The sequence below is a fragment of the Syngnathus typhle genome, linkage group LG11 (genome assembly GCF_033458585.1).
Source record: "Syngnathus typhle isolate RoL2023-S1 ecotype Sweden linkage group LG11, RoL_Styp_1.0, whole genome shotgun sequence".
Classification (NCBI taxonomy): domain Eukaryota; kingdom Metazoa; phylum Chordata; class Actinopteri; order Syngnathiformes; family Syngnathidae; genus Syngnathus; species Syngnathus typhle.
In genome coordinates this window covers 13,333,306-13,355,102 of record NC_083748.1, presented here as the reverse complement: position 1 = coordinate 13,355,102, position 21,797 = coordinate 13,333,306, and the positions used below count along the sequence as shown (strand labels likewise).

Here is a 21,797-nt window from a genome sequence, read left to right as displayed (position 1 = left end):
TTAGAGTGGAGTAATATGAGCTCCAAAATGGATTGAAAGATTCACTTTCAGTTGGATGGTTTAAACGGTGCTGAAGTAGCTGTCTTGATGTCCCGATGGCAGTTGATTCCGTTTCCAGGAGAGCGAGTGAGGAAACTTTACTAAGAATTCAGCGGAGGATTCAACTCAGAAGTAAAATTCTTCCAAGGTACTTAGTTCTGCCTTATATCACAAAGTTCCAAATAGTGTTTGTCCACATAATAAATTCGCATCAAGACAAATTCAGTGTTTTTTCTTCTGGCGCAACACCATTAGATCACTATCACTAACCAGAGGCTGTTTGTTTAGCTAATCGTGTGTGCAGTAGCATGAGGCAATTGCATTTTATGTATTTTACCTAACAGTGTCATAATGAAAAACATAAATACATGAAGTGTTACCCCTACGGGTTGCTCTTGTGAGTATGGGTGGAGATCATTTCAATTGGACATTCCAAACAAGTCAGCTTGTCCCTAATGATTTCACTTTTAATCCAACTGTTGCCGCTCTTTGAAAAGTTGCCAGTCTCGTGTAAAGGGGCATTTATGTAATTAAAAGACGAAGCACGCTAATGAAATAAAGCTAGCTCGACTGTTCGAATGGGTGCGCTCGCCTCAAATGAAGTCAGCAGCAGTTTGTCTTAAGAAATACAGAAGACAAAAGCTTGCCTGTCAAGCTGCTTGGTGTGTTTCAACTTGAATGTCTTTTTGACCGCCCTAGGCTTTCTCCTTCTTCATATTCTCAAAACATAATTTGTTTTGTTCCTTTTATGCCATTTACTGTTACAAGACCGTCACTTCATCAGAGCCTGCTGAGCCCACACTGTTGTGTTTTAGAAGTCAATGACGCCGCTGGGCACAGATGGTATTAAATGTGTCTGTCATCTTTTCATCACGCTCTGTCCAGTTAATCATTCAAGGAGGCCCTCAGGATACAGAAGACGGCACCCATCAAATGATTTGCGGATAATCAGCCAACTAGCAGAGACAGAAACTCTTAACCCATTTTATGTCACGCACGTTGAGATGGAGTTGATCTGTCCAGTGGCCAATGATTTTGTATTCCGCCGTGAAGTTTCGGATCTGGTACTGGTAGATCTCGTAGCGCCCGGGGGCGTCTCCATTCTCGTTGAAGAGCACTGGGTTTCCTGCGATGCCTGGGGTTGGGGAAACAATCAGAAGAATTTAGGATTTGCAATTAGTGGTTGGACAGGCTCTGCTTAGATTTTTTTTTTCTTCCAGAATGTCAGAATAGCTTCTCAGATAGATGTCGCTCATAGACCTTTTGCTTAAGGATCCTTCAAAGGTTGTCAGTAGGGTTGAAGGCACACAAGGTTTTTAGATAATAGTAAGAATCCGTTTACTAATGGAGTCCTCCCGAAATACTCCCATTTCCCAACACATCATTATTGCTTGATTTTAATACACCGTGCCAAAGGCTTGGTAAACATATGTAAGCATTAATTGACTTTATGTGCGCTTAAATAGAGTGACAAATGGTTCAACTGCTTAAATTCTTCGACAGATTTGGAGCGGGTGGTATGTCCAAATAAGTCCAGAAATTTCAGGCATTCGCTCAGGGCGAACTTGGTCCTTATCCACATCTGTTTATACTGATTAGAGAAGCGATTGGCTGCCATCATCACAAGAAGCTCACGGGGGGATTAAATGCGGGGATGGATGTTATCTCACTGCATGACTCGTACCGCCGTGAAAGGGAGTGACAGGGAATTGCGACAGGCGAGGATGAGACTGAGGCAGCTGTGGAGATGAGACTTTTATTGGATATTGCAGTCCCCTTAGAAATGGTTTGTATTGGCTGACAGACGTAGCAGAGCTGATACGGCAAATACTCTTAACATTGGTTCAAACATAACAGCTTATCATAGTGGTTCTTCCCTGGAGCTGGTGAAGAGTGTGGCGATCAGAAGAATCTGAGGAGCAACTGGCTGCCTCCAAAAGCTTGCACAATAAGCAAATTAAGAAATCCAAATAGATTTTCACACTCTCAATGAATGGTCCATCTCAAAGAATGAGAGCAGCATTGAATAGTTGTATCTGGTACAAATCCATTAACCACATAACATTGATATTGAAATGACCACTACGGCTTAATTGGTTTGATTGTTGTTGGAAAGAGACAGTCATGAGAGATGAATTTTTGAACGTGTCTTTAAACATGAGAATTAAGACTAAAATGATAACGCGCCCTTGACTACCGACACCTACTGGACCTGACTAGAGCAATAAAGACCGTAAGATGGAGCAGGAACGCTAACAACGATTAGCTTTGACTTTGTGTCTTCTGCTTCATCACCGTGATAACTGTGCGCTGTTTGAAGACACGCTGTAATGATGTGTCACTAAAAAGACAGGCCTCATCTTTGCCATACAGCAGTTTGATGAGCCTCACTGCCGACTCGGTGAAGCGCTTAATCAAGGTAGAACATAGAGAGCCGTCCTGAGAGGCACAGCGGAGGGACTTTGTATCCAATTGCTTCTGCTGTCAACATTCACAAACCTGATGAAAAAAAGCATCTCCCTTGTTTTGGAGCTTTTGTCTCCAAACCAGGGATGGTTTCTTTCTTTGGAAGCCTCCCACGCGTCCGTAATGAAAAGGGTGCGCGTGGTCGTTCTGCTGTAGTCGTTTTTCTTTGTTTCATCGCCAGAGTTTTGATCCACAGCTGGGATGACTCATCCAGTTGTAGATTAGAGCTTTAGTTGGGCCCACCCTGGTATCAATGCCGTCACAAAACATGAGAGGATTACAGTGTCCCAAAAGAGGGGAAGCACTGTGCATTAACGAGCACATTGACACTGTCAATCTCAATGTCGGTATCGTTCGTTTTAACTTTCAAGTCTTGTGTAAGGGTGGCTGTAACTCAATATTGGAGACTGTTGAATTGTGAGACAATTTTTCCCATGAGGAAATGGAATCTGCACGCAGCAATGACTAGACCCCCTTTTCCCTCCATAACAGTGAATGAAGTGATCAGAAAACTGTGATGCCATGTTGTGCTAATTTTAGATAGGCAGAAACACTTCACAATTTGGAATTGCCCACCTGCTTTTAGTTGGGATTTATTTTGGTAAATTGGGTATTCTTCAAAAGTAGGAGCCTTGGAATTGCTACAAATTGGCTGTTCAAACCCATCTGAATGACGCCCTGTTCAATTTCAGGCCTTTGTCCCGTCTACCCAGTTTTCTGTTGGTCACTGTTCTTAAGGTTTTCCTGTTTTGGGGGGGAGGGGTTTCCCCCACACCCAGTTGGTGTTCACAGTGATCGACATCGATACCATGCTGTATCAACATTAGATGGTGTCGGCAGAAATGCTCTCTGATTTTTCATCACACTTCTGTCCATAATACTTGGGATACTAAATTGCTTTGTGGGACAATCTCTGGAATGACCCCAAATGGCTTCTTTAACCAAAAATGAATGACTTGATCAGCACCTGGCACCAAATTTCAAATAGATCTCATCCTCTATCTTTGTCACTATAATTTATGCGTGCCAGCAGTATCCTGGCATCCCTTTCAGTTGCCACTCAATGACCACTTCACAATCAAACATGAATAAACATTTGTCAATTCAGATTTCGCTAGGCACCTGCAGAGACTCACCAAGGAGCAATTTTGGCTCAAGTGGCAAACTGAACAAAACCATGGTGAGCTCCACAGGACCTCTGCACATCAGCAATGCTGGCGGGAACAATGGTACTCGTAACAAACATGTTTATGCACCGCTGACATTCAATACCAAAGTCTGTGGTTTAAAGGATTCCAAATGGATACGTTTCAGGAGGCAATGACCACAATACCAAGCACCAATTTCTGACACTATTTCAAAAATATTGAATATTTTAAGTCTAGGAGCGATCAGAATAACCGATGCTATCCAGGCTAACCACGTACAGCTTTTTTTTGGTACTCTGACCTGTACAGAAATATGGAGTCCAGACTATCACCTTGTAGGCTAGATATATCACTGTTCGGCAAGGTAGTATAGATGAGCGACAGTAGCTAGTAGGCGAGTCAAAAGTAATCTGTAAATTGGCTAGTTAAACACAAGATTAGTGATTTGCGGACGCTAAACTTTAAATATCAACGAGGCTAAGGTGACTGATTGATTCAAAGCCTATGACCTTTTCTGATACCGTTTTTCCCCAGACCTGAGGGCTAGTACCCTCGAAATGGATTCAAACAGTTCCTTGGATCTCAATCAAGCAGACCAGGTCTTTGCGCATGGCTATCATTGAGTCTGAAGAGTAGTAACGTCTGGATTTGTCGTGTTAAACAACGTACCCTGACTACAACGCAGACTGTCACAAAACCTTCTCGCTAGCGTCCTACTTCTGTTGCTCAGAACTCACGAGAATAATACACTGTAGATTAATACCCTCCAGAGCACAGCTAAAAAAAACTGAAGAGATAAGCTGTTTGGTGGCTTGGTAGTCAATTTGTAAACACACTGTCACACTGCCTCCTTGTTTGGTCGGCAGGGGCCCCACTTGTCGCCACTCTGAGGAGGAATTGGGAAAATCTCTACAGTAACTATGACACCCCATTTTTAGGGGTGGGGGGGGTCACATGATACTAACAGAGCTGTAGTGAACCTGTCACACAGATGGCATCATGTGCTGGCACAGCACATCACACCTCCCAAGTGGTGAGCAAAATGGAGAAGACAAAAAGACGCAGATTCAGGTGCTTGGGTAATGAAATGAAATGGCCGAGTGGAGAAGGCGACCTGCGGTTTCTGTTGTCTTCCCTGCGTCCATGGTAGGTCTTCTTCATTAGGGCGGAGATCTAGGCCAGTCTGGCCAATGTTTGAGCTGCAGATAAGAAATGAGGCCTGTCATGTGGCACAAACTGCTTGTCTAAACAGTCTGCTGGCATAATGAGCTCCACAGTGGCCTCCTTCTCCTCCTCCTCCTCCTCCTCTGCCGCCACAAAATTGAACTGCACTCTAATGTGACAATGTGGGCCCTGAGGTTGCAAAGGCGAACTGATGGCCCGCATGCTTGTTCCAGGCCAGTGGGGTTAATTAACTGCTTGTAATCATATGCAATATTTAATGAACACGGTAGCGGTGCACACCTTAAGAATTAGCACTCATTAAGCCGACATGTGTTTTTCTTTTTCTTCACCTTGGCGAATGGATGCATGATTCCTTGCTACATCGGTCATTAATTCTTAATGACCTCTGCATGGGAAAGTCATGCAGAATTTACCACAAGTACACTTTTGAAATGTGTCGTGCATTTCAACGGTTCCGTTGCTTTACGATTTTGTCTGCAGCCGACCGATTGTGTTGCAATCATGCCCTTTAACGGATGGATTATTGGGAATTGAACGTCTGGAATAGAATAGAATAGAACAGTACAAATCATAATACGTGCTGCTGTTTGCAAAGTACTCGAGTGAACAGATTTTGAGCAGGGTGATGTAATTTGAATTGTAAACATAATACCACAAGAATACAATATGACTAGGTCAGCACTTGTTTCTAAAAATATCTTTCTCCGCCACACCGTGATGGAAAAAGCTGGGGGAAAAACAACAGCAAATGTCTTGGTTGCCCATTCTCAATATCCCGTGAGATCAAACACGTTTTTCCCTTCATAGGGCAATAACCTTGGAGTATGTTTACGATCCAATACTGATCTATAAAATGCATGTCGTAATGGATTTGCCAAATTAGCAGCACTGCAGCAGGTATAGTTTGACTTGCATAATGCTCACATCTTGGGAAAAGTCAGATATTGGAAAAGGAAAAGCAGGAGAGGTAAAAAAAAAAAAGAAAGAAAAAGTGACGAGACCGCACAGACAGAAAAGACTGATGAGAAGCTGCTTTTTGCTCTTGACCAACGGAAGTGAGAACAAGTCCAAGCAGAGTCAAAGTGGAGTTGTTGAGTATTTGTGCTTTGTCGGCTACTGCTGCTGAATGGGCTGAATCTGAGCTGTGAAATTGATTCATGATAAAGAAAAGGGGCTCTGACTCTAGATTTGTCAGTGTGGAAAATGTGATAGAAGAGAACGTAAAAGAATCACACAGATATTAGCAGACTATGAGAACTATCTGGAGATTATGTTCCAGCTTTTCAAAAAGGTTATCTGTCATCAACTAGCTTAGCGTGCACTCTCCAGACAGTGTGCTGAGATATGGCAGATAAATGTGTTTTTTTGTTTTTTTTTCCCTTTTCGCCGGCGACTCCCTGTGAGTGTCTCGCGTTTTAAGGAGCTTTTTGAAATTGCATCCTCATCGCATGAGAAACCCAAGAAGCCCATACTTTGTAGGCGTCATCATTAAATTTTAGAGGCTACCCACCGAAACTGCTGACAAACACAGCATGATGTGTAACAATAGATCCTTGCTGGCTCGCTCCAAAGAATGAATCATCCTAAAAAGAAATGTGATCCACTTTGACATAAGGATAAGACCTACCACAATTCCAAGCCTAAAGATAACCCAATCTAATCCTGATCTGACCAATTTCAAAGCCTATTCCTCCCCGTCCCCTAACCGCATAGCCTTAAACGTGACACAATAATAAACACAACTAGATTCCTACTGTTTCTTCATCCATGCACCTTTACCGCACGTTTCATATCTCATCTTAGTGTAAATTCAGTCATCATAGGATTCACACCCTCCAGCAAATAGCTCTTGTTTTATACATCTGGACAGTTTCCATATCTTGCTGTGGGCTGATGCAATCGTACGGGGTGTGCTGAAATGTAACCTGGAGGCAACATGTCTGATGAGATGAAACCTCCATGCACACTGTTGAAAGAAATTCATTCAAGGTTTGATGGATCAATAAAGTTGTCTTTTCTGAAAAGGAATTGGTTCACTCCTATTGTAGTTCTGGGTAAGTCTTCCTGTTATGGTTTATAAACAAACAGACACACACCTTAAATATTTTCTCACTTTCCTCGATCAAATAAGGAATTAAATCACTTTAGAGGCAAATTTCCCTGAAAATATAATCAAACTTTGGAGTTCAAAGGCTCCACACTGTACGTGCTGCAAAATATCGGTGTTATTATAGATAACATTGCAATTGGGTCTTTAGGGTATCTTCCCGTTTGGTGATGGGTAACTTTTTCTCAGTGCTCTCCGATGCTTTTCTAATCTGTAGCACTAAATGGGAAAAAAAAAAAAGTGAAAATGGGCCAAATGAAAGTCAAGAGTCCCTTTAGGCAAGCGTGTCTGCTCGGCAGATGTCGGGGAATTCAGGTTAGCCAGATAAAGGGGCCATGAGACGCTTTTATTGGTCACCGAGACATTTCTCAAGATGTTTTACCTAAACTCATCATATGATTTAGTTTAAATAACAAAGCTGTCTGTCAAAACCTACATCTTGTCTTTTGTACAAAAATTGATTTGTAGGACTCGAGATTGGTTGAAAATCATTTTGCACTTCCTCACTGTAGTTTAAACTAGGCTTGTTGCCCAGAGCCAAGATAATGTGACGTATATTAACAGACTTTTCAAATAACTTCCAAGTACCGGGGCTTTTCCTCTTTGCTTCAATAGTTTTGCAACTCTTTCACAGTTATGGATTAAACATTTAATTGACATTCTGCCAAAGCGACAAGTAGATATTAATTAGAATCGAAAGGAAAAAGATAGCTCACAGAGAGCACGACTTCAAATGAATAATTTATCGACCCAAACCCTGCAACACCCCCCCCCACACACACACACACACACAGATTAGAGTTAGTGTGAAATAATAATAGTCTTCAATTGCTTCGCAGCGTTTTTTTTTAAATAAAATTAAATGTAAATCAGTGGGGATTTTCTGTGCGCAATAAATGAACAATTAATGTCCGTGTCACGTATGTGGACGTGACTGAGAGAAGGCAGGAGGGAATGCAAAATCGAATCTATATAATAGAGGGTGATGTCATAAACACATTTAAAATCATTGTGGCATTGCAAAACGCTTAAGGCTGACTCTTAATAGTGGAAGTCTTGCCTGCATGTGCTAATGCTCACTTAAGCCCCTTGGGTGAGATAGTATTATTAAAAAATGACTTCTTCTTGCTTTAACATGGAGGAAATCCCCCAAATACGAAGATCTTTTCGGAGTGAGACCTTTAAATTGTGCTGGTGACGGACGGGTCCAGGGTTTACCCTGCTTCTTATGTTGTCAGCTGAGGATGGCAGATTTTTGATGGATGGAGGGATGGATGGATGGAGGGAGGGATGGATGGATGGATGGAGGGATGCATGGATGGATGCATGGATGGATGCATGGATGGATGCATGGATGGATGGATGGATGGAGGGAGGGAGGGAGGGAGGGAGGGAGGGAGGGAGGGAGGGAGGGAGGGAGGGAGGGAGGGAGGGAGGGAGGGAGGGAGGGAGGGAGGGAGGGAGGGATGCAGGGAGGGAGGGATGCAGGGAGGGAGGGATGCAGGGAGGGAGGGATGCAGGGAGGGAGGGATGCAGGGAGGGAGGGATGCAGGGAGGGAGGGATGCAGGGATGGATGGATGGATGGATGGATGGATGGATGGATGGATGGATGGATGGATGGATGGATGGATGGATGGATGGAGGGATGGGTCATATAAACACAGATCCAAATGCAGACGCTGCTACCAAATGACCAGATGTTGGTTACCCTAGTATTAGGCATAGGTTGCAAAGGTGGCATGGCAACTTACCTCTAAAGTTGAGGCGCCGTATATGCTTGAGCAGATGCGTGCCATTGATGGGCTCCATCTTGGCGCAGAGACCCACCTTACCCGGGCACAGCTCCTGGTGCATGTTGTGCAGCGCATGAGCCATGGAGTAAACAGCGTCAATCACAAACTGCACTTTGCCTTCCTGCTCATAGTTGGAGTCTTTCCCAATCCGCTCTTGATCTGCAAGACGGGCGTGAATTAATAAACACACCTCCATTATTTAATGTTTTTTTATATATTGTTAATGCCGGGCCAAGTCGTCCTATGGCATAATTTGGTAAAGTTCAAATTTTATAACAAATCAATAGCATCGCGTGTTGTTTTTAGAGATATACTGCGGCTTTTAGTCGAATGTATACCTCCCCCAGGGCAACTTTGCTTATCTAAGACAGTGGTACCCACCCTTTTTTGTCTAGTGTGCCCCCGAACTGTAAGTACAAACGTTATGGATAAAATCGTTATTGTATTTTAGCTTTCAAAAATGCATTAGAGGTAAGAATTCTACGTCACTATTCCAGAAACATAAAAAATAACAATGCCATGAACGTGATGGCATAAGTTGTGCTGATCTTACACGTGTTCAGCACTGTACCGTATTTATTCGTAGCTTTCTTTCCTTACATCAACATTATTTCCTCGCTACAGGTAAATGTGTGTTTCTACCCGAGCCAATAGTTGAAGTCAATATCTTGGGCCTATACTCAACAACTTCATTTGTTGCTGTGTCACTTAGTGGAGCAGAGTGGTTTGGACAGCACAATTCCGCACCACCCTGCTTAGAATGATGGGCTACCTGCAGCGGGACCTCTGCGGCTTCTCTTATTATCCACCACACAGAAAGGGCCTTGCCTGTCGCAATTAGCCGGAAGCTAAATATGTGGAGGGCCGCTGACGAGAGAATCAATTCCAATATGTGGAGTGCAGGTCGAAGGGTGTTCTATTTTTTTTTTTTTTCTCAGTCCTGCGGGAAATCTTATCAGTGAAAGGGGGAAAATCTCTTTTCTGTCTCCGCAGAAGGATTACATGGATTTGCCTGCGAATGACTCGGTAAAGTCTCCATGTTCCTTTGCCATTATCTTTTACCTCCTGTGTACTTGTCATTTTTCATTAACTTCTCTAATGGATCGTATAAGCCACAGTCGGGATTGAAATTCACTTACAGAGCCAGAGTGAGAGAAATTAGGCACGCAGTAAATGTGGACATACATTTGCACAGCTAATCCACTCAATGTAATATTTTGTGGTAGGAGTTCATTAATCCTGACCCAGGCTGCAGCGAAGCTTTTTTCATGTTCAATTATTATTTCATTTTTGCGCCGACGATTAATTGCTTAGGAGGTGCACACAGTGGGCTCCGAGCAGAGGCGTCACGCCGCCAATCCCTACGTAGTCACGCCCGCCGCGAGCCATTTGACAAAAGGCGCCTGGATTAAGCGTTGAATAATTAGCAACGACGAGCTAATCGCTGAGCTGCAGCTACTAATGCAGCAGTTTGGGATGGAATTGTCAGTCAACAGGTGGACAACTTGCGTTCTTTTCAATTATTTTCAACGAAAAAACGAATGCACACAGCTTTTTTTCTTTAATGTGTGAGCTCTCTGACGGCTTTGAGTTGAAGAGATTTTCTCCCCAAAAAACACACTGGCGTCATCAGTGTTGTTCTTGTTCAGGCAGCTAATAAGAGCCGTTGTTGCCTTGGAGACCAAGAAACCTAAGATTGCTTTTTTGCATGACCTCTAATGATGTAAGCAACACAGTGGCGAGTGGTTTGTTTGTCGGCCTCATGCTTCTGAAGTTTGGGGTACTCTAGCTTCTGCCTAAAAATAAGTTCAGTTCACTTAAGACTAAACACCTAAAGTGGCGTAGCAGATCTTCACTAGCATACATACTTTGCTATGTTGATTAGAAATGTTCACTTTGTACTCGTTATGGTACAAATGAGTCATTAAATATGCAAAATATCTTCTGGTGAGATTACGCACTCATGGCTGTGCGCATTTTCTAACGTTCGGTTGTTTACCATTCAACCGGCACCATCATTTTCAATCCCCACTACAATCTGAAAAGTGCACGACCGCCTCCGAATCGGCAGCCGTCACCCCATCTCATCTCCTCGCCATTCTAACGATCATGTCGTGAGATTTCCGTCGAGGGGGTACGGCTGCAGTAATTAAAGGGCCACGGGGACTTTGATTGGACACAGTTTGGCTGACGTGAAGAAAAAGAAGCTTCTGGGATTCTGTGAAAGAGCGTGGGCGGTAGAGCAACGGCGCTCCGGCGGGTCGTCGACAGGCCACCCACGCTTAACTTTCTATCGACGTTTCAGGACACTTTGCTCCTTAAAGTCATCGTGGGCTCGTGGAGGCTCTCCAATCTGGTGCTTTCATGACGCTATTTTTTTTTTCTCAGAAGCTGCTTTTCAAGGCCACTGAGGATTATTTTGGAGTCTCATTCAATGCTCAATTTGATTCATGTAGTTTTCTTGTAAAAAAAAAAAAGTGTCTTGTGTAATTAGGTGAAAAGGTACAAATTTGTTTGTTAAATTGAACTTGAGTGCCGGCCCCCACAATCGGCCGGTGTGATTTCCCGGTTCTATAATTTAATCATACAAGACAAGTCCATTAAATAATTTAGTAAAGTTCTGGTTGCTCCTCCAGTGCAGCCACCTTCACCCAATGGTTGTTTTGTTTTGTTTTTTGCAAAACCGCATTTACTCTACCTGCTACTTTCTCTCTCACACATCTTTAATAAGCAGTATGAATAAGTGCTTGAGCTGAGCCTTACCTCCCCTTTCAACATTGATCAATATCAATTTTACATCTCTTTCATAAACAGATGAAAATCACCTCCCTGTTTTTTGGTCCACCCATTTGCTCATGCCCTCCTTATCCTTTCATCACGAACCAAGAAGGACGCTGATTATTCTCAGTATTTTTTCCCTGCAAAGAGAGACGTCAAAGCTCCTCCACTCTGCAGAGGTTTGTTACTTTTTAACCCCCAACAATTGTTGTGAGACTGGCCATCCCATTGGAGCAAAGGTGAGAATTGTGTTCCGCGCTAAAATAGCTGTAACGGCTGAGATGAACGACAGGAGAGATTCTGCTCGTTCTTGAGCTCTTCCGACTCTGGTTTGTTGTAAAACCAGAGAGCGTGTTTCCCTAGTGGTCTTCCTTTATAGTAGATATGAATTTTCGAATGTCTACTTTGCATGTACTTCCTGTACTTGCGTGGGTTGCATATAGCACATACGACTTAATTGACATGTTGGCTGTAGTGAAATGTTGTTGCTATCAGAGCATCGCCGGCATTCCCGGAGGAGTCCACCATAATTCCCAGTGGCTTGCCAGCATAGGTCACCGCAACGGAGTCTATGTATCAGTGTCATCTCACAGCCCCTCCGCCTCTAAGGCTCCGCGTTCCCTCTCTAGAGACCCTCAGTGGTTGATTTTCTACTTTTCATGTGGCGTCCTTCAGTGACTTCACACTAATAGAGCTGAGTTTGTCTACCCACACCACACACATACTTTCTTCCCTAAATCCCAAATGATGAATAGTACATGACTTTATCCATACTTCAGAGTTTGATTTGAGTGGAAAATCTGGTAGTGAAGAGACGTGTCAGGATTTAAGCACATTAGTGGCTGAACAACTTCAGAACGATACATTGTTCAGTTGTCAAGCTGCTGTGCACACCTCCAGACACGAGCTCGGTCATTGGTTCGTTCCTTACCTTCCCCCGTGTTTCAATCACTCTCAAGTACTCGCTCATCCATTTGCACTCGGACACCTTCAGTGCCTTGCTGGCTGCCGGAAATTGTACAACTCTGGAGGTTTGGAGATGAATTGACTTCATGCTGCGACCTACGTCATTGTGGAGGTTGTTCAACGTACCAACATTTTTCTTCTTAATGAGATCAAGTTGAATTACATGTCTCACATTTAGGTTTTGGAACAAATTTGGGAGGAACCCCACACCTCTAGATCCATCTGGACAATCTTTCAGACATCCAAAAACTAGGCCTTTTGTTGAAAAAATGGTATACGTGTGCCGAACCTGTAAGCATTAGCAATAAGAACAACCAAGAAGTTTCCGACTGCCACATTACGTGTCCACTTGGCATTAACCTAAAATTACAAATGGGAAAATAAGCAATTTGGATTTTGGCAGTCCACTTTAAACAAATGTCATTGTTAGCGTGTGTTTATAGACTCCACATCACAACTGACTTTAAAATACCAACATCTGCATGGAAAATAGCGGGTGATTTGGTATTTGCGTGATCTCGAGGCAGACTCAGTGGGTCGCTATTTAAGCTTTTTCATAATTAGGTTTTGCCTGCTTTTTAACTTTAATGTTTAACCGACATCATAAACAGGTATCAATAACAAAGTACTACTTACTTGTGCACTTTTTGAGCCCTGAGCCTTTTTTCAGGGCGTGTCGGCTCAGCTTGCAACTGAAGTTGTTCTCCCAGAACTCGGCGAACCAGATGTTCCGTCTGTTGTTCTCCAGTGTACGGCTGATGAAGTAGCGGTCGAAGCCTGGACACATTCGGTGTCATCGGTCATACGTACTTCTGAGTTGCGTGCATTTTGAAGCATGCCTTGGAGAAACTGCATTTTGTAAGCCTACCGCCAATTTCTTTAGCAAATCCCCAAGTAAAATGTCATCACAATCGACAACTCGTACTCTCTCAAGGGACAAAGTGAATGCATTGCATTTGTTCCACATGCGGTAGTCATTGATCCAGAAAATGTGGAAAATTGGCTGATTTGTCTCCTTTGGGTATCCATAGCAGAAAGGTCTTTTTTTTAATCTGACTTTTATTTAGTTTTAAAGTCCAGCGTTCTTGTAGATGGTGAGATGTGGTTGTTCCTCAATGGGTTCATGTTTAAATTTGGAGGAGCGACATGACTTATTGGTTCTGGACAGTCTGGCTTGTTTCTTGACCTTTTGCTGCATCTCTCCACCATAGACAATCCTATTAAAGCCTTCTCCAGTAAATAAAGTCCCCCAGCCACTATTTGCGGAAATAGGGTCTCCAATATACGACTCCGAAGACTGTCTTTACCTTTGATGGATTGGCGCTTGGGTAGGATGGTGACCGCTCCTTCCGCCATCTCTTCTTGGTGCAGGACTGGGGATATCTTGGAACCCCAGCTGTCAGAGCCCACCCAGATGAAATGGCCCGTCTGGTTGGCCTTTTTAGCAGCGTGGAGCAACCGCCTGCAAAAGGGGGCAATATGTAGAAGACGTCAACAGGGTCAGCCCCACTTCTGCAATTCATCTCGCCGTGGATCTTTTGCCTCTCTGTGTTTTTTGCCACTTACCTGATGTCATCTTCATTGGCAAATATGATGACCACTCTGGCGTTGGGATTTTCCCGTAGGCGTCTGATGACCTTGTCAAATTCACCCTGTTTGGGCTCCCTGGGAATCTTCACTGACTGGGAGATGCACACGCCCCCTTTGATGCAAAAAGAGGAAATCCATGAGTATAGACTGAACAGAAAATATTTTGGAAGGACAGTTCAGGCAGCCATGGTTGGTATTATTTACCCTGGCGATGTATGCTTGGGATCGGTTGAGAGTAACAAACTGTTTTGTAACTTTATCATGTTGTCATCTTGACAAAATCTATTTCAAATGTCACTTTGGCGTCTCGACAGCGGAGCTCCCTAGATGACTAAACACAGACACCACGGCAAATATTTGAACGGATGCGTGCACTTCTTAAACACTTTGATGACACAACTCATGTGGTGGTGTGCACTTTCTCACATGTTGGAATAATATCTCTTGTGGGTAAAGGGAGAACAAAATCCTAGGCACTCCAGATCCTGGTTGAGTCTGCCCAAAGGAGTAGAAGCTTTTCAAAGCGTGAAGTAACTCCATATGTTCCGTTGTCCCAATTATTTCTATTATTCATCTTGTGTTTATAATGAAGAGGACACCTTGAATGTTTCCATTGTATATTTCTAGCCATGCTGTGATTCTAAGAAAGGCAAAATCATGATTTTTTGTCAGAGCTTTGATAGCAGACCGATAAACTGGTTGCTATCCTAACAGCAGACATCATGGTCAATTTAGTAACAATTGTTTAAAAATAAATACGATGAAGGATAACTCTCTGCCTTAGGTTGTTTGCACTCATTGCTTGTTGAAATTTCACTTGATTATGAATCATTGTGGATTGTGTCCCCATTAAATGACAAACACTCAGATCATTATCACCCAAATGAAATTTGGAGTTCCCCCTGCTAGTCCTGCAGAGCTTTTAAGCATCTGTCAGCTAATTGTTTTGATTTTTCAGCCTCGGCAAATGCAACATTTTGGATTAATTTCCTCTCAGTAATCATCACAGCCTTCCTCATCCAGCTGGCTGATGGGGAAAAAAAAGAGAAGAAAGAGACCGATTTCCTGTCCTGAAAGAAGACGTCAGGAATTAGCCAAGTTGAACTTTTAGCAGCCGGGGAGACACAAAATTAAAACTGTTGATTTACATCAGAGCGGGTAGACATAACGTCATTGCTCAAGGCACAATTGCACTGCAGAAACTTGGAAATTTAATTGGTACCTGTGAGCTATCCTGGGGTAATATGTAAACTGGATGCCAATTAAGCCATTGGTTACATTTAGTCCTGGTGTAATAGATATACACCTTTAAGAATGACTGCTAAAAACATTGTACATTCTGACAATGGAAATTTCCTTGACACAATTACGCCACTCATTTCCTATTCTGGGAACCTTTAGCATCGTTTTGAACATTTTAAGGAGTTTCAAAAAGAACACAACAGTTGAACCAAATAGATGGGAAAAGTTCCACAGGAGTAAGAAAAGGCAAATAGGTGACCGCAAATAGGATCACTGCATTCTGAAAATGAATTTATGATATCATACAGGAGCTTTTAGGAGACCTTCCCAGAGGTCTGCTCAACCAACCTCACGTTCCAGTTCCATGGATTAGGTGTTATCCATCAAGGTTAATTTAAGAGGCCGCCTTTACGGTTATGAGATGGAGCCGTTGAAGAAAGACCTTCTTTTTATTTGCCCTCCTAACTACATCATAACTGCCCAGTTTGCTTTTAATGATGCTTCACCAGAATCTACGCGGCTACAGCTGTACAGACAATAAAGATCCCCTTCCTGGATTAATGAGGCTGGTTACGAAACGGTAATCTGAGAGTCCCGATCCCGCACGGCTCGCGAATGAACTCTGGCGGGCGAACGGCATTTCAAACGACAAACTGTTTTCGACAAACCGTAGAAAGTCATGAAAGTTCACGTTGAAGTTGCCCTCGTTTCGAAGTATTCATCAAGGTAAAGACGAAGGCAGGAAGGTTTTTTTTTTTTTTTTCTTTTCTTGATGCCAGAACAGATGCGAGGCTGCGATGCGTCTACCTTCCGAGTGCATTTGCAATGCAAAGACATGTCACTTCAGTTTGTCGCTATGCTTCAAGAGTTTTATGTTTGTGCGTGAGGAGATTTTGAACTAATCTTATCTTGGATATGATTCCCCTTTTCTCTTCAAATGCTCCCCAATAACAAGTAATACTTGCGTGGATTTGACGTTGCCATTGATGCCATCTGCCATTGATGTTGTTCAAAAAACTAAAACCCAGAGTTCTTGACAAAAAAAAAACGCAATCATATTCTCCCCCGTGAGGCTTTCATCTTGTTTGCCGTGTCCGTGCTTTGCTCATGTTCAATTAAAGCATTCCAAATACACCAGTGTGAGATCTAAAGAGCCCATTTATCATTGCTGCGCTTCACTGACTTTCCCAATTGTACACATTTCCCCATCTTGTTTGTTTTCCACCTCTTTGTGTGCATGGGTTTGGTCTTTGGAGCCATTCAAGTAAATAATTAAGAAGTGGAACATGAGATTTCCACGGAATATACCCCCCCACCACCACCACGGTTAGCCTTGAGCTTGTAACGACATGTGCAAAAGTGTGCAGTGCAGACAGAAACATTGCCGAAACATTCAACAGCATGACCGTAATGCTAATGATACTGAAGTCGGTCTGTTCCTTGCTTTTGAGGCGAAGGACTGGTTTATAACGTAGAGCAAGAGAAATGATTGTAAACCATAAAAGAACTTTTTGATATAAAGATTCACTGAAAAGCTAAAATAAATCTCTGCTATGCACACGCTAATTTCTATCAATCTCACTTATTCCCAGCTGACTTTGAAGCTAAAACTCTGAGCCAATCGCAAAGCATATTTAGACATGCAATCTGGCATCAGCATCAAACATATAGAGTATGCTGTAGGTTATTAATAATTGAAAGAAATGGGAAAGGAAAACAGAGTACACAGAGAAAATGGCCTGAGCAGAGATTCAAACCCAGAACTGCCATGCTGCCAAGTCAGTATTATACAACAAGTTACATCTGCTCTTTTTAGGAACCTGAAATTCTCTTTCGAATGGTTCGACCCATTATGAGTCAGTCATGGTATTGGGGTGCCGGAGGCAATCATGTGTGATTGCTTGTTTGGGTCTGTGTGCCGTGTGATTGGCTGATGATGACCAAATAGATTGTAATATGCCTTTTTGTCAGATGGCTCAGATAGATTATTATGCTATAAAACCACTCATACATATCCATTCATACATTTTCAACACCGCTTATCCTGAAATCTGAATCTGATAGAAAAAGCCCCAGAGTTGAATGAATGCAGTTTGAACCCAGGATGATGAAATTAACTTTAAATGGCATGTACTGTAATCGCCCACAGACGACGTGGAGTGCGGCGACCTCCTGTTGGCTTTAATTTCCCTTTTTCTCATGGAGCTGGGCAAGTTGCTTTCAATCAAACCAATTGACTTGTGGTTGACCTTGCTTCCATGGGTACTAGTCTGGAATAACGCCCGTGGCTCGCAATAAGCCTGAAGAACAGCAGTTCTTTACACTTTCACCCACCTAATTGACTCTATAATAGTGTCATAGTCGGTGACGGTGTTTTCAAGCATGCTTTGGCAAACACTAGCAACAAAAAAAAAAAGCCCCCCAAGGCCATGTTGCGCACCCTCAATACCCAATAAACCAACTGTGATGCAAATTGGCAAAAATCATTTCAGTATGACGCTACTGCCACGTACATTATACCTGGCTAGCTAGTTCAGGCAAATACCATAAATATTACAGTGGTGCCTGAATATACTGAAAATAAATGTATGTCAGTGGTTCCCAGCATCACCCTGTAAAGTCCCCCACCAGCTTCACAGGTCAATACAAAATTCATCGGACCTGTCTATTCAACAAACGAGTCTCTAGTCTTGCTCTTCCTCGCCATGTGTGTGTGAAAGGAAGTCTGTGAGAAATGTCATGTCTAAACCCATGCCGACCTGTTATTGGTTTTTGCCACTTTTTCCCGTGACCTGTGTGAAGCGCAAGAGTGTCACCTTCCCTTAGAACGCGTTGATTAAGATGAGGAAATGCGCCAAGGTGCCAAATGGAGGCGGCTCGCTGTCCAACGCTGGCTGTCTTGTTATTATTATTGTGGTAACTGCCACTTGAATGGTCGCTGCTTGTCTGCTGAGATGATTCATCTGCAAGAGCAGACCTGTAAAAGGTGCTGCTGCTATTTTATCATTGGATCATAAGTACTAGTCCCGCTGCCACGTTTGTCTGACTTCGCGATGGAACTATTTAAAGATTTAATAAACCAAGGGAACAAAAGCAGGATACTAGTCGAAAACTCATGCGAGCTTATGTTTTCATACAGGAAAGCTGGAACCAATAAACTAATGTTTAGGCCCACAGTTTTGAGGCTCTGCGTTTTATTCCCAGCTTCAGGAGAGTGTGGAGTTTTCAATTTGATCAAAACAAATATTTTCAAAGATTCAGACATTTTTTTCTTTTCATCCATAAGTAGGCCTACATAATGTCAAGTTTTTTTCTAAAATCAGTGCTGGTTCTTAAAAAAAGTATCTCGAGTGTCTATTTGTGGGTCATAATTGTCCGTGTTTAGATCGCAACATGCTGCCCGGCAGCTCCCAAAGGAAACTCCGAAGCCAAATAGGCAACACAGCCGCCACATCATAACTTCCAACAAGGAGACACGGGCGAACATCAGCGGACATCCAAACAAGTCTTCTCGGCCCGTTCATTACGCTGCCTTGTCGGGCCTCACATCAAGCATGGCTTTATACATAATGAATACGCACCCCGGGGGAACATTTTCATAGAAATTCGGCGAAGCGATGCAACCTCTAGAATGATGCGTGGCGTGTTTTCAAAATGCTGAATAATTTACAGATGTTTTTTTCCCCCCCTTCTCTGTCTCTCCCATCTTCAATCCTCTGCGCTGTCTCAAAGACAAGCGTGGCTGCGGGAGATAAATGACCTGCGTCTATTTGTCATCATGGCCAAATCACCACTCGATGAGGATGAGGCGCTTTCATCCGCTAACTGACAGATTGATTTGGCTGTTTTCCCCGCCGCTCTCAACATTTTGATTTGATTTTTGCAAAAACTCCAGGTGTTGTTTGGCGTTTCTTGATGTGGATTCAAATTCAAGGTAGCGGAAACAAAGTGCAGTATTTTGTTTTTTTTGCTAATTAGTCCCTAATCGCACGCTATGCATTCTTCTTGCAGTCAGAACGTATTCCCTTGTTTTAATTTGGCACTGTCAAGCGATGCTGGATTTTTATTTTACTTCTACACATAAAACAATTCTGAAGATTTGCCAAGTTAGTCGGAAATCAAGGTGGTCAGTGTTGGCGTGAATCTTGAACGTGAACAAATTTTCCCCCCTTTAATTTGAGACGCTCCAATATAAATACTGTACACATCATAAATACTATTAAACATTTTTGCTATGTTAATCAGAAATTTAGAAAGCTGCTGTTAGAATTGGGGTTAGTTGAGGCGTGTGTGTAAGCGGAACTTCCGCCTTTCTGGCTGCTTACCTCTTTTCAAACATCGAGTTTTCTATTTTTGTCCGTTCATTCATGCTGATGTAATACGTCTAAGAAAATATATGTAATTACAGGCAGCTTTTCAACCTGAATTCCTGGCGTACCTTGAAAAGTGCATAAAAAGGGTCATCGGTAACTCAAGGATGCACTGTCCAATTAATTTTCCCCAGAGTGGATGGGTGTAAATGTAGTTGAAAGCTTTTTTTGTTTTAAAGGACATTTATTCAAATGGCTCCTTTCTAACATTCTGGGCCTTTAGAGCTGAGAGCCCAAATATAATTTCATCAAGTACAGAAATAGAAGGTGTGATTCACTCTTTGTGTTTCTGTCAACATCACGTCTGTTTTCCATTCACAAATGTTCCTGGAAGTGAGAACACTGCTGTCGTCAAATGGACGGAAATAAAAGATGCAATACAATGTGATACTCGGAAGGGATGATTCGACCCACAGCAAGCACGATTGAGAAATGAGTTTAAGGTCGGTGGCAAGCAGATGGTGTCACCGCTGTGATTTCAAACAAGTCTTGCAAATAAAACCTGAAAAGAAATAGTATATTCAAAAAATGTACCAAAGCCAAGCAAAACTATTTTCAACTCGAAAAAGTATTTTGATTTTCAATATATATATATATATATTTAATAGTTTTATTATAGCTTTCCTTATTACAGACATGACCATAAGACTACTTTACAAATGACAACATGACTGTCAGACCACCTCACGATTGATGACAAAATGACTCATAACAGCCATGACTGACAGACTGTGCAACTACCTTCCCTAATGACGGTGTGCTTAGCTAGCAGCCGCTGCGACAGTCACAATACATCCAGGACTTGGAGGACCTGCTTAAGGTGCCAGCAGGAGACGCAGCCAGCCGCCGCCCGTTTCAGCACAGAATGCCCGCAAAGAATTCTGGCAGATTCTCGGCGGGCTGGGCGACATGCGCCAGCCTTTAAGCGGATCCAGCCTTTCTGTTTGCCGTGTGCACTGGCATCAACTTGCATAGTTTCCTTTGAATCTGTTGAGGTTATCCTTGGCTAACCATTGTCAGTCAGCTCACCAGTCGACTTCGCATTTGCTGATTTCGAACACGTTTGTCCAATGATGTTTAGTTGTTAACCAAAACAGCAGAACCCAACGACATCTGAATGAAATTGGCTTATCAAAGTGCATGTATTTTTATTCAGTTATTTTATTTAAGATATTAGTCTCATCAAATAAGAATTTTTTCTAAATATTCAACTTAGCAAATAGGTAAACAATATTAACAATACATGAGTATTCTGAATTAATAAAATAATTGTGCATTTTTTATTTATTCATTCATTTGTCATTGACAAATGACCTTGCCCATTTTCTAACAACTACGTATAGCCCTTGAGCACAAGAAGATTGTTCCCGCCTGATCTATAGGCTGTCACTTCTGATGCATTGCCATCATTAAAGCGGCCATCTTATGTCAAATGAACTGTTGAATGCTTGTAGAGAAATAGTTGGGTCAGTGGAGTGTCTGCCCAGTAATCATGTCTGAAATCAAGTCAGGATTGGAGCCCAGAATCATCTAACTGTGAGCCAGACACGCTAACCATGCCTAAAAGTGTCCAATTGAAATGCATTGTGCCGTAAACGTTACCATGTATCATCAATTACTTTGCTGGCAGATTGGCAACAGCTTGAAGAGCATTTTTTCTGCCAAAATATGAGTTGGTCCCTCGCATGCGTGTGATGAGCTGTGATCGGCTCCGCTGTCCCAGCCGGAGCTGTGAAAGCATCCAAGTGTGACTAGGTGAGAGTGTATTAATTAAAGGACAACACCTGCGGATGGGCGTTCCACCTTCATTTGAGCCCTTTTGCACTTTGGCGGCGGGTGGCCCGACGCAGTGTGTCACTTTATACTCGGGTAATTACTGAGAGAACACTTATGCTCTATTGAGAAGTCCTCTGCACACACCATAACGCTGCACTTACAAGCATGCACCAGTACTTTGGATTTTAAGTGTCTTATCATGACTTGAAGCTGTCTGCTGGAAGAAAAAATCTGTATTTCCTCAAAATGTGGTCACTTACTAAACTCCAGAGAGATAGCCAACATTTATTATATATACTATTATGCAAATTAGCCCTGCTGGTATGTAACCAAATT

At 42.6% G+C, this 21,797-nt stretch overlaps 1 protein-coding gene and 1 long non-coding RNA gene across 2 annotated transcripts in view; one reads left to right on the top strand and one right to left on the bottom strand.

Moving 5' to 3' along the window:
• The window catches only part of LOC133162487 (uncharacterized), an 88,392-nt gene that overhangs the window by 4,296 nt on the left and 62,299 nt on the right, over positions 1–21,797 (top strand). The window lies entirely within an intron of this gene.
• The window catches only part of LOC133162486 (metabotropic glutamate receptor 4-like), an 88,145-nt gene that overhangs the window by 10,168 nt on the left and 56,180 nt on the right, over positions 1–21,797 (bottom strand). Inside the window, exons 4-8 of the mRNA XM_061291697.1 lie at positions 14,050–14,185; positions 13,791–13,945; positions 13,120–13,260; positions 8,698–8,898; positions 1,038–1,174 (exon numbers count right to left, since the gene is read on the bottom strand). Of these exons, the coding sequence (XP_061147681.1) occupies positions 1,038–1,174; positions 8,698–8,898; positions 13,120–13,260; positions 13,791–13,945; positions 14,050–14,185 (770 nt within the window). The remainder of the gene's footprint in view (positions 1–1,037; positions 1,175–8,697; positions 8,899–13,119; positions 13,261–13,790; positions 13,946–14,049; positions 14,186–21,797) is intronic.